The 13,739-nt window shown below is 36.4% G+C and overlaps 2 protein-coding genes across 3 annotated transcripts in view; one reads left to right on the top strand and one right to left on the bottom strand.

Moving 5' to 3' along the window:
- stk32c (serine/threonine kinase 32C) overlaps window positions 1-6,829 on the top strand; it is a 100,787-nt gene extending 93,958 nt beyond the window's left edge. For both annotated transcript variants that reach the window (XM_083538431.1, XM_083538432.1), the window contains exons 9-12: window positions 1,664-1,789; window positions 2,035-2,163; window positions 3,172-3,239; window positions 4,025-6,829. In XM_083538431.1, the coding sequence (XP_083394557.1) occupies window positions 1,664-1,789; window positions 2,035-2,163; window positions 3,172-3,239; window positions 4,025-4,223 (522 nt within the window). In that variant the 3' untranslated portion in view covers window positions 4,224-6,829. The remainder of the gene's footprint in view (window positions 1-1,663; window positions 1,790-2,034; window positions 2,164-3,171; window positions 3,240-4,024) is intronic.
- Window positions 6,302-13,393, bottom strand: LOC310724439 (uncharacterized protein). Its single transcript, XM_083538474.1, has 5 exons — window positions 13,233-13,393; window positions 13,011-13,096; window positions 9,352-9,443; window positions 7,799-7,976; window positions 6,302-7,230 (listed from the first exon to the last, which is right to left on the bottom strand). Exons 2-4 carry the CDS (start codon window positions 13,069-13,071, stop codon window positions 7,824-7,826), a joined length of 306 nt encoding a protein of 101 aa, XP_083394600.1. The 5' UTR covers window positions 13,072-13,096; window positions 13,233-13,393; the 3' UTR covers window positions 6,302-7,230; window positions 7,799-7,823.
- Window positions 13,394-13,739: the final 346 nt, after the last annotated feature.

The raw sequence follows: 13,739 nt of genomic DNA, 5'->3' as shown, positions 1-13,739 counted from the left end.
TGTTTCCTTGATATAACATTGTACATATTTATTTCATTTCTAAAGGTTTAATCCAGTGTTTTTTAATCATAACCCTTAACCACTTTGTCTGCAGCAGACATGCAATTACCACAAACATGAATTTAAGTGCAGTGAGAAAAGAACTAAAAACCTCTTTGGTCAAAACGTCCTTGTCAGAGAAAGTCAGAGAGTGACTTAATAAAATCTTTCATAAAATTAATATTTTGTCATTTCAGTCTAATAATAAACTACTTCTACTTTCCAACATTGGAGGAATACATTAATAGTAATTCCAGTCATTTACACACACAAATGAGCATGTTGATAACACATAGCTATGGATTTCTTTTCGGCTTCTCCCGTTAGGGGTCGCCACAGCGGATCCTCTGCACATTTGATTTGGCACATGTTTTACGCTGGATGCCCTTCCTAACGCAACCCTCCCCAATTTATCCGGGCTTGGGACCGGCACTAAGAGTGGCTGGGGATGGTTCCCTGACCGGGAATCGAACCCGGGTCGCAGCGGTGGGAGCGCTGCATCTTAACCACTAGACCACCAGGGGACCTTGATAACACATAGCTATAAAAATGTTTTATAATTCATGTTTGTTCAGGTGTGATAAATACAGGCTAGAATAAATCTAGGTAGATATTAGGATTTCCTAGGTGTGATGGCTGCTGTGCAGAAATGGCAAGAGCTTGAGCAAAGTTATCTAATAGAACAGTGAAGAGAGCTATAAAATATTGCTAAAGTCTAAAGCTTAAAAGACTAAATCTTCCTTAAAGGGCTAAACAAAAGAAAATGATAGCGCTAAGAATGCTAGCTGTGTTTTTTCTCTCAATCAGGTAAAATAGAAAGAGGAAAGAAAAAAGTTTTAACTTGTCAAATATATATTACAGCAGAGTTAAATGTTTTCTTCTATATTTCTTGTTAGAAAGCTGGGGTTAGGGCACATGTCAGTCATATTTTTAGCATCACTGGGCTCAACAGTGGCAGCTTAGCGGTGCTGGGGCTTAAACTATAATACTAACTTTTCGATCAGTAACCCAGAGCTCAATTCAGTGGCCCCCTTTTTTCCTCAAAAAGAACTGCAGAAAAGTCACTTAAGATTTTGTAGTTCGGTGTAAGCTGATGTGAAATTTTTAAAGTGAAGTAACAATAAATAAACAATAAAAAAATTAATTAAACAATCAAATTTCAATGAATTTTTTTATTAAAACGTGAATGATTGGTTGATTGAATTGTTGGTGTGTTTTATATTCTTCATTTATGCTTTACTAACTTCAACCCTAGTGTAGCCTAAACCCAATGCAACCCCAAACCCTAGACCAACTTTAACCTTGCCCTACAATAAATATACACACCACCACTCTGGGTCACCACTAACTTCATGTCCATACTATGAGGGGGTCCAGAGTTGTTGTGTAATTCATATATTGTTCCCTAAAATAATCATGGGGGACCCACCTAAGTCTATGTTTTACTTGTCATGAAGGGTCCCTAATGCCTTATTGTGTATCTAATGTATCTTTGTTTTCAATAGAAAGAAATAAAGGTTAATCAAAGCTTCTGACTGGCAATGTATGACCTTTGTGTGTCAATGTGTTTGTGTAGGCAGGAAAAATAGAAGAAAAAAATTGAGCTTGATGTGTTTATTTTCAGCTATTGACAGTAAATCCAGAGCATCGATTCTGCAGCCTTGCCCACATGCAAACAGCCCCCTACCTCTCAGATGTAAACTGGGATGCCGGCTACGAGAAGAAGATGGAGGCTGGATTTGTTCCAAATGTAGGAGCCGATTAAACACATCCGCACATTACATCCACACAGTACACAGCTCACACGATAGCCAGACATAAACACAAACACTGTACTAAAAAATTATGCTCTACCTACACAGTTGGGCACAAACTCAATAAGATGACTAAATCTTCATACTTCAAGGGTTAAAAATTCATGTTTTTGAAGAATCAATTGCTTTTTATTATTATTCATCACAGTCTGGTTTGTCTGTTGTGTGTGGGTGAACACAGAAAGGGCGTCTGCATTGTGACCCCACCTTTGAGCTGGAAGAGATGATTTTAGAATCTCGTCCGCTACATAAGAAGAAAAAGCGTCTGGCCAAGAACAGATCAAGAGACAACAGCAAGGATTCCCAATCTGTGAGTTAGCATGACCTCTGACCTAGCTGCACTTTTGAAGTGTCATCTCTCGAATCAACTCGCTCCATTAAAAGTTTAATTTAGATGTCTGTATATTTGCTTGACAATAAAAACTTCTCTTATAGGCAAGAATGTACATTTGAAAATGAATCTGAATGTTAACGTGGATGACACTGAAATGTGTTATTTCAAAATCATCAGGAGCTTGTGATTTTGAATTCCAACAATTTCAATGCCAACTGTGGTCTGTAGCCAAACTGGTTGTGCTACATGCTTCCTGTCACTTGTAAATCTTAGTGGCATTAGAGCTATTCCTAAAGCTACTGTATGCAGAAGAAGGTTGGTATTGCTATCCTCCATGTGTGCTAAACGAAATGAAGCCTTGAAGGAAGCAAATCTTAGCTATCTTCTTCCCTGGATAGTAGCTGTTGTGGTTAGCTTGCAGTTGAAAAGGAATTGGCATGTGGCTATATTGAGGGGAAAATAAAAGGTGGAAAAAAAATTACCATAATCTCTGGACTGTGAATAAATTTATCATGAGCAGCCCTATTTTCCCTTTTGCTGCATATCTTCTCAATGGTATTACAGTCCTGACTATTTATAGACTCTGTCATCAAGTAAATAGATCTCCATTTTATTAAATGTAGCCATTACATCCTGATATGCAAGCTAATGTAGGAGTACAGATAGCTTCACTAGCAAGACTTTCTCAGCCTCTGGAGCAGATGATCCTCCATGATTACCTGGATGATTAAATTATGAAGCTTTCAGTACTGCTGTTAAGCCCTCTGGCACTTTTAGATATATGAGATGTTATTTATAGCCCACGTCAAGCAAAAAACAAGCTAAACACTGGTCTCAGTCTGGTCTCTACAAAAGCATTGTAAAGAGAGCATTGTGAAGCGAGAACGAGGCTGCTGTAATCTGGGAAGGTGCTGATTGGTTTTGTACATGCTGCTGGTTTGATGTGTGTCAGGCTGACCTGTGTCTGCTCTGTGCTTTCTGCAGGAGAATGACTATCTACAGGAGTGCCTTGAAGTCGTGCAGCAAGAGTTTGTAATCTTCAACCGAGAAAAGTGAGACTGTGTTTTTAATACTTTTCAAGATGGCTGATGTTAAGAAACAAACTTGTGTGATGCATTCATTAAGCTTCCCCCAGCGCTTAGCATCTCTTGTCTGCAGAGGTATAATCTTCTTGATTGCGTTTTTGTTTTCCTCTTATGCTTTCTGTTTAAACAAAAGCACCTTCTCAAACAAAAGGTACTGAATTGGAACTTTCCTTATTACCAGGTTGGACCCTTAAGGGTACATTTCTGTACCATTAGTATGGGTCTTTACTTGGGTAGTGTAGTTTTATAAGCTAATTAAAAGTACGACGTTGGTCTTTAAGGTAACTATTTGCACATTTACACCTAAAAGATTTTCCATTGAAAGATGTACCTTTGAGAGTACCACTATATAGCTTAGAACCTACTTCTTTTAAATAAATCCACCTTCAATTATAGATTATATATAGTGAGCATAGAGCACTTGTTTATTGGCAGGAGAATCTGTGCGCTACAATGCACAAACACAGACACTGTGTCTGCTATAAATTATACCTGGTTTATAATTTAGTAGAGGCTGCATATTCTGCTAACACACCCTCTCTCTTGCAATTTGTTACTATGTCTATTTTTAGCTCTGCCCCATTATTTATGGCTCCTTATCCATTCCATGTAATATCTCTGTCACAGAGTGTATGTAAAATATATTTCATACTTTTTTGTTTGTAAATGCACAGGCAAACGTGGACTTTGTTCACTTTACACTATACTGTAATGTTCAGCCAGTAATTGCACTTTTGTGTTTGATGTGTCAGGTTGAAGAGGAGACAGGAGGAAGGCTGCATGGTGGGAGAAGGAGAGGGGGCAGAGGGAGAAGTTGAAGGAGAAGGCGACCCTGACCGAGAGGGAGAAGAGGCAGAGGGTGGGACAGAGGATGAAGAAACCGAGCCCGAACCCGAGACCTCCAAACTGAGCGTGTGCGGCTCGGTGTGCTCATCTCCAGGCAGCTCATAGATCTACAGGCACAGCACCTCCTGCTGGTCTCTTAGGTGTCACTGCGCTCACCATGCCTATAAAGCCCTAATTGCACCTGGCACAAAAAAGTGCACCCCATTAGGGCTCCAAAAACATCTTCTCTTTCTCCATCCCAGTTTCATTCATCTCAGCACGGTTTGGGCTCTGCCTATACGAGCATTACAACATGGCCTCCATTTTCTCTTTCTCTACATGACCTCTAGAGTAAGCTCAATCTTCTATGCAACATTATCTGTACAGCATGATGTAAAGTAGACATTTTAGAACTAACAAGCCGCACCAAGAACGCATGAAGACAACACAGAGCAGTAGGACTCTGCTGTAAGAATGTTACCATGACAAGGGCGGCCAAATGAGAATGCCGTTTCTGTATTAATTATGAATAGGTAAAAACACTCTGAACTTTAGACTTGCTATGTTTGCTCTTTCAGCTGCTCCCTCTGAAAGTGGCCTGCTATTTACTAGTCATTAAGCATTCAGTTCATTTCTATAGATCTAATTCCCAGATAGCAAGTGAGTGATAATCCAGTGCCCACCCACACACATACCTCTTTCATCCAGCAAACATTCAAACACAATGACACCGTACAGTATCTCAGGCATGATATAGCGTATTTGGGCCACTTTTGGTCCAAAACTGAAACACTGCACAAGTTTTAGATCTAGTTTATTGCAGTGGGTTTTTTCCCATTCAGACAAATGCCAGGAAAACCTTAAAAGTGGCTGTTTACAAACCCACTTTTGGATTACAACACACTTCCCATTGTCATATCTGACTCTAATGTGCCTAAACCCAACATTTGGCCTGGAATCATCTGCTATCTGGGAACAATCTGGGATTAATTGCTTGGCAACTAAATAAAAAAGAGCCAGATTCAAAATTGTCACTCTTACAGAAATGACTTGAGTGACCATGGGACTACAACTGTCATGTTCTGAATGTCTGAAAAAAAAATGTTCATGGTATGTCAAGTAAATACATTGAAAAAAAAAATCTAACTTCAGAGACTTCCTTAACCTTATCTCAGAAGTTGTTAAGGTGTTAATGTTAATGGCTTGGTTTTTTCTGTATCTCTGTCTTGATAAACTTGCTGCTTCTGGCCAGCACTCAGTTCAGTGATTGGCCCTTTGATCTGTGTTTCTCCTTCTGACTGTTAGTGTTTATCATGTAAGATGTTAGTTCCAGAAAGAGTTGATGTTCAGTGTAGGTCACACACATAGTGTGCGTTCATTGTGTTCAGTTCACTACTCTAGTGCTCTTCCATTCCTGCTGCTTAGGACCTACTGATGAGTTTCACCAGGGGAATAAGCTTTATTGACCTCTATAGGATGCCAGTTTAAGATTTTGTTTCAGTCAATTAAAAATATATAAATACTCTTAAAAATAGCAATTTAGGTGACCCATTGGGGTCTACATTCTGCATTTAAGCACTCCCCCTAGTGGGCCGGATAAGGCTTTTCTTTAAAGTAGCATTTCATTAAATAGTATATAAATACACCATTGTTTTAAAGTAATTCCATCGAGCTGCATTAAGATGTTGGGTAGCATTCTACATAATCATACAACACCGTTTAAAACTTTGTGTTGTATAATAATGTAAAACATAGCTAGGACCAGGACCTTTCCTCCACAGTTTTATGTGGGTGCAGCATATCCAACATAAGTATTTACAAAAATACAAAAAAAATATCTAATTGAAATAGTTGTAATAGAATAAAAGGAAGATGTATGAAGTTATATCTTTATACAGTGACTTTGATTTCCAAGTGTGCAGGCACAACTTGTAGGCAAAAAAACAACAAAACAAAACAAAAAAAAACGCCAAAGCTTTTGTACCATTTGCATAGCTATTTCTAACTAAAAATGAGTGCCTGTATGTTTGCATTTGTCTCTCTGGTATGCGAGTATGTGTGTGTTTAATTTGCGTAATCTGTGTGTGTGTGTGTGTGTGTGTGTGTGTGTGTGTGTGTGTGTGTGTGTGTGTGTGCGTGCGTGTGCGTGTGCATGTGTGTGTATATGTGTGGGAGTGTGAAAGTAGTGCATAGGACCAATGTAATAATTTGTAAAGAAGCATTTATTGTGGTAAGTAAAAAACAAAACATGGAATGTTTCTGGAATTAAAAATAAATTCTGTTGTTAGCCTCAAGTGGACATTCACTGTAAGTTATTAATTACTATACTGATATCATAGCATACATAATAAACATTATTTAATTTTTTTTATTTTTTATTTTTTGCATGTAACCCTATTTACAGAAACTAGAATGCGGTGTTTTGGGAGAAGGCAGCATAGGGTTGTAGCTATGTTGCTTTGTAATGCTCACCACTGAAAGGAAAAAAAAAGAACTCTTAAGCTTCAGGATGATGCTGACATCTTCACCAGTGACATCAGTGCTCTGTATTGCCATCCAATTTTCATACTCTAGGACTACGTTATCAGCTGAAGATGTTCGACTCTATTACAAAGCATCGTCTCTAAATAATTGTGGATGGCATGATATGTATCAATAGACTCTGTTAAAAATTTGGCATCTCATAGTTTGTTTTAATAATACTGAAAATAATAATAAAATGTTTAAGGGAACTGGCTCTGACTGTTCATAAGAAATCAAAGAATCAACTTGACTTAAATATGTGTTTGTCTTTAGTTTTCTTCTGACATGATTAATATTTTCTTCAGTGAGATATGTTAATGCATTCTCTGTATGTTATAATAATTTCTATTCATAAAGCATCCTCCTCATGTTCAAGGTCACTTCAAAATTCTATTAAAGAAACAAGAAGGAAAAGCGTGTAAAAGAAGAAGTGAGAGCATTGAAAGAAAGGAAAGTCCTTGGATTCTAGTTTGGTCTTGAAAGAATACTGTAGACTGGAGTAGCAGAGTCTGGATGGAAATGGCACTGAATCTACCCAGCCAATCACAGCCAGTCTGGTCTTTGTGGTCCAGAGCAGTACTACATGAGTACCATGCAAACTGACTGATTGCTGGAGTGTAGGGATAGAAAAGAAAAATCTGTAATTAAAAAAGGTCAGACCCTGTGCTTTAAATGTTCAGAGTAACAAATAGACTTTAGTCAAATATGAACATAATTCTTTATTATTTATTATATTATTATATTACACAAATATTACTATTTAAAATAAATTTAAGAATCTTCAATAAAACATATTTGCAAACAGAATTCCACACATCTACCTGCAAATATCAGGGAATGAAACCCATCATCTCATATTAATAATTTTTTTTTTTTATGTCAAACTGAAATATCCTCGTCCTATAGTAAAAACAATAAACCTTGCCATTCTGATACTTTTGGAGAGGATTGAATATTAAATATGTAATATTTTGTATAATGGTTCTTTCTTCTTACTTTGTCTTATATTGTCTTTTCAGACCCAGATTAGTTCACACTCAATCTAATCTCCATCTGCACCAGCAGTTCCTCAAAACATTCATATTAAACACTCTTTCATACTTCAGCATTATCCTGTAAACCTGAAACGAGTATCTAACTCATTTAGATCACAATCAACAGCTCTTTCAGTCTTGTACCTTTTAGTCTCTGTCTTTCTTGACCTTAGAATTGTGAAGGAATATTGCTTTCATCAAGTATGTCTACTGCAGGTCCAGTAGTGTCAATGTTCAGGAAGGAGCTCCATTCAGGGGCCTGGATGGTATCGAGCAGCACAGCGAGCTCAGCCTCCAGCTTTTGTACCGTCTCCTCGACACGCTGGAGACAAATTCAGAGCAGCACACGTGGAAAAGAACAGAGATTTTAAATTACAATAAGAAACGCAGATGTGAAGATAAACAAAAAGTAGAAATTTACAAAAGCAGAAGTGGACTTTATTTATGGAAGAATTCTAAACACAAGGTCAAAGAAAGTGATGTATTTCAACAAGAGGCTGTAGAGAGACATAAATCATATAATGTGAAGCATTGAAGAATTACAAAAATACTGAAGAAAGTGAACCAAACAACAACATAAATCAAAGAGAGGAGATCAACAAGTTGAAAGGTAAGGACAAGTGAGCTAGAGAGAGAAACAAAGATAAGTCATCAGCTGAAAGAATGGACAGAAGACTGGAGATAGAGAGAAAGCTGAAGAATTTAGGATGGTGACCTCTCATATTGCATTAGAGAGAAAAAGACAGAAACATAGAGAGAGCACCAGAGCCATCACCATTACCTGGAGCTACTTGATGGTATACAGCAGCATTTATTGGAGACAGTGTCAGCACTTTTTAATGTAAGAGCACAAATGACCCTAATGTTCTGTTTTTCAGAAGGAGGCATGGTCAAATCCAAAGGACGCATCTTACATGTTAGTCATTGCCTGTTACTTTAAAATGGAAATAAACGAGACTAGAATTAGACTTAGACTACAATTCAGGCTTTCTTTTTTAGACAGAGCATATGCATATGATATGAATGCTTTAGAGAAATGGATTTTTATAGAAAATGGTTTATATTTGTTTGAATTTTGAAGTGAATAATATATATTTTCATAGCACAAGATCTAAAAATCTAATATTTAATTGAATGTAAATCTAAAATAAATTTCAAATGCTCTAAATTTCATGACAACAAAGTCTAGTTATTTTCTTTGGCATGCTTTATTTTCTTTTATGCTTGATTTTTTTATATTTTTCTAAAGTAGAATATGAAAGGAAATTCTAGTTTGTTTAGTTGCCATGTCAGCCTGCTTTACTGTCACTTCTTGCTATTTATAATAGAAAATAGTTCAGTTGGGTTCAGTGATGGTTGTAAATTGCTGTTAACAATAAATATTTTCAAAGTGCAGCTTTACAGAAATCCAGATAAAAATTTTTATGAAAGATTATCCTTAATGAGTCAGCCAGAGGCAACATCGGCACGGAACAACTAAAGAAAAAGAGTGATTTTTATTTACAGTAAACCAGGCAAATCTAAAATCTTCTTCTGCTAGAAATATGGGTTATTAAAGATCATTCATTAACCCTGCATAATAATTTTATCATAATATAATATAATATAATATAATATAATATAATATAATATAATAATTAATTAATAATTTGCACTTAAGAGACTAAGAGAGAAATTCAGAGAAGTATACAGATCACCTTTTCCACTGCATCCAGTCTGTCATCAAGGTTGTTGTTTTCCTTGCAGGGCGCTGTGTGATCTTTTCTGCTTTCAGGATCAATCTCAGGAACTGTATCACAAACAGAATGCAAATCATCATCATTGCTCAAAGCAAACAAACCCTATTTTATTGACTTTCTTTTTCTTGCAGGTAATGTCATATATAGATAGAAAAGCTCATGTGTTTATATATCGGACAGACACAAAATGAAAACATTAAGAGAATGTGTAACAGGTCAGAATTTGGTTGTAACCTTGTGGTTCATCACAGCTTTGTCACAGACCTGACTAGGAATTTAAATACTGTAATAAAACATGACAAAAAAAAAACCTGTATCCGAGTCAAAATAAGTAAATTTTCTCTATTTATTTCTTTTGATCTCTCAGTAAAAGTATCCCACATCACCAGTGAATCATAGAATAACCATGACAAAACATTATTCAAACAAACAAAAAAATAAATCAATGTATAAATCAAGGTAAGTCAAAAAGCTGCATTAAAGGTTAGACTAAAAATAAAAGTCTAAAGGCCAAAGATCAAATTGTAAATTTAGTAGAATTAGGTAGGAAATGCATTTTTCTTGTCTCGCTTTAGATTTTCTTATGATCTCTCATGACCTCAACATTCAACAATGATTACAAAAGGTAATGCGCATTATTTCCACAGCAGCAGGTGATTAGGCACAATGGCAGTATTTGCACTTTAATAATATTCCATATCAGTCATTTCTTTGTTTTGGAAACTTTAAAGTATTAATCTTGGTGCTACATAAAAAGATTGAAGAAAGTAAGCTGTATGTTTGCATACAGTTTCCTGCTACAGCACTCATAAACACACCAGGAGGGCTACACAAGCTGAGCCAGATGTCATGCTGCCACACTGAGTGTTTCCATGACATCACTGAATTACAGTCCTGACACTGCCTTCCACACGCTGAGAGAAGAAAATGACATAAATTCAACTCACAAATTACAACTCACATGAGAGCAGTTACGAGTTTTCTCTCTTAACAGCGTAAGTTGGCTGAAGGAAATGTAAATATAACCTCTTGTCCCATTAGACCCATAACAATGTTTGGACCACATTTCATCTATAGCTCATGTTATTCCACTTTACATCATGTCTCTTTTGTGTTTAAAAAAAAAAAAGTGAGGTGGGTAGGTTTGAATTTAATGCATTGCCTAAAACTTTGTTTTCCTGTCTGGCAGGTGCTGTTTTAATCTTGAGTTTCTCTGTTCTTGCTATTAATACTATGGCTTGAACAATACAATTAACTTGGGTTTCTGCACCCTTTCTATTTAACATTGTGTATTGTGACATTGTGTTAAACAGATCTGAGCTGATAAACAGTTCGCTATGCTCAGTATCAAGCACCACTACTAAGGTGACTTGCAAATGGAACAGAATTAAAACATAACTATTAAATATAGCCGTGTCCTGTATTTAAGACATGAGAAAATGAATGAACACAGGTGGTTTAGGCTCATGAGGTCAGAAGAATGCTCACATCACCAGCTGCTGCCTCTGCTGGATTCAACCTTCTAAAGTAGAAAAGACGAACACTGATTCGATGCCAAACAAATATCTCAGATTACAGTGCTGCTAATATATTCTCTAATAATATTACAGGTGTTTTTATATTTAATTAGTCAATTAGATTCAGTTATCTCTGGCTGGAATGGTGATTTATAAGAAGTGAAAGACAATTAAAGCAGGGACATGGCAACAAAATTGTGAATGTAGTTGGGTGTTCTTGGTCATGTGATCTAAAAAAAAGAGAATTGACTGTGTGGCACAAAAGTCTAAAACCACATTTTTACTACCTTTACATCTTATTTATTTACAACTAAAATGAGATTAATTAAGATTATGAAATGCAAAAAAAATAGCATCTTTGAGAGTGAACATAGCTTCATTATAGTCAGATTGACCAAATATTTGTGTTTTGAGTAATAAGTTATTTTAAACAAAATAAAAGATTATTTACTTGCTATATTCTTTTTCTTGTTAAAAGATTGGAATTGTATTATTTTGTTGGCATTCAATTTTGCATCTTTCTAAACATACTGTAAATGCTAAAAATCTGTAAAATTATCTTCAAACAGAACATCTCAAACTTGTTTTATAACAACGTTTTCATTTCTTATTATTTCTTGCAAGAAGCTCATTATTTCAATGTAAGCACATATTTGGCCTTGTTATCATTTGATCAAACGTGGTCCCCTGGTGGTCTAGTGGTTAAGATGCAGCGCTCTCACCGCTGCGACCCGGGTTCGATTCCCGGTCAGAGAACCATCCCCAGCCACTCTCAGTGCCGGACCCAAGCCCGGATAAATTGGGGAGGGTTGCGTTAGAAAGGGCATCCAGCGTAAAACATATGCCAAATCAAACGTGCGGAGGATCCGCTGTGGCGACCCCTAACGGGAGAAGCTGAAAGAAACTATACTATTTGATCAAACATGGATCATCAGACATTATGATCATGATGAATTATTGAGTGCTGTTATGCTGTTACCACCCCAAAACCTTCAGACCAAACAGATTCAAGGTTCTGTGGTTTAACAGATAACATTGTACACTCAAGATACATAAGAGAATTGGATCATCTTATCTCGCATGTCACTTCAATATTGTTCAGTATGTAATGCAAATTCATTTTCTACATGATTATGATCATTATTCATCAAGATATTCTGAAATGCATGTAAATATTTATAATTTTACTCATGTTTTTTGTTGATAATACAATTTTGTAAAGAACATTGTTTGTATAACATTTCGATGTAAAACTGAAGCATTTTTACTAGAGGTCTCTTTCACTAGAGATTTTGAATCCCACTGTTTATAATGTAGAAAGCAGAATTAAACTCTCAGGGTGTAGTTATAAAAAAAAATATATGGAGGTTCTTGTTCTGTAGCTTTTTGCCTGAACAGCTTTTAAAAAAAAAAAAGGAAAGGACCAAGAAAAATCTCCAACTTATTAGTAAATCTCAACTATCTGTGCCTCATGGGGTATTTCCTTGATCAATACAAACAGAAAGACAAAGTAAATGAGAGCTAGAGCGTCTCAAATTTGCCTATGACTTTTTTCTGTTCTCATTCTTATGAAATGAGATCACACACATTTGACCAATTATGTTAGATTTCTCTTCCAGGAAAGTTCCAAGGCACTATGATCTTACGTTGTACATGTTTCTTGTCACAGATAACAAAGAAAATTACATTCAATCCAAATTATGAGCTTTAACTGTAAATGTGCTGTAATAGCTGTAGTGACGGATTTTGTATCATGTGTGAAATGTCTTGTCTCTTGCAAGGTTTTGCTGCTCTGTCATTCAGAAGAGAACAAGCCAAATCAAAACCAGATGCTCTGTCATGTAAAAACAGTACATGCACGCATAGATTTTGTGCATTCAATATTTGCCTACTTGAACCTTTACCATTACCTTTTTATCTATTACTACTAAAACCTCCACGAACTTCTTCACAGACTGTAAAATCATTTGTACTAAGAGGTAAGTGTGTAGACTGTTTAGCTGATTCAAATTTTAAATTCATGCAGTCTCTTATGAAAATGTGTACCCTTCCCCATCCTCCTCTTATACATTTTCACTCTCACCCAGTCACGACTCTTACCTGCCAACATGTGACCAATAAGAAGGAGAAAGAGAGCAACACAGATGAACCGGTAGGCCATGGCTCTGAGTAAACACACAGGCCAGCTAGAGAAGAGAGGCAGGTTACAGTAAAATCATGAACACAGGCAATACCAGAATATACTAGAGTTAGCAAAGAAAGTTTATGAGTGAAAGGGTAATGGAGTGAAAATGAGGGGGAGAAACAGGGAGAGGAACTTACCCAAAAAATGTTTGCGGCCTATAGTAGGTAGCTCAGTGTAGCCCCTCTTCCTTTTTCACGCTACACTTTGCCTCTTTTCCTAATGAAAACACTGAGTGCAGGACAAATGTGTTCTCTTTTTGGAGGAGGGTAAGGCGAGACACTAAGGCTAGTAAGAAAGAGAGAGAGGGAAGGGGTTGGGTGTGCGGTTGTACAGTGGGTTGCTGGGCTGGGCCTGTTTTTTCACCAGCAGAATTGAAAAACAGCTAAAGTCAAGCCAACAATTGCAGGAAATACAGTATGCACAAGCAAGCTATGCACGTGGAACTAACTACTACTAACTCATTGATAAAGAAAAGCAATATTTGTTGTGTTTACAAGTCATTATTCTGATTTATTCCATTAATTTATTTTCCGAAATATATCAAATCAGATAGCTCCTTAAACTGGTTAGCTTTTATTCTTTGCTCATCAGAAACGACCTGTTTTATTGTTTATTCCTATCCTTGTTCAGAAGTTTAACTATTA

Source organism: Silurus aristotelis, assembly GCF_946808225.1.
Source record: "Silurus aristotelis genome assembly, chromosome: 4".
Taxonomy (NCBI): Eukaryota; Metazoa; Chordata; class Actinopteri; order Siluriformes; family Siluridae; genus Silurus; species Silurus aristotelis.
This window is presented reverse-complemented; position numbering and strand designations above follow the sequence as displayed.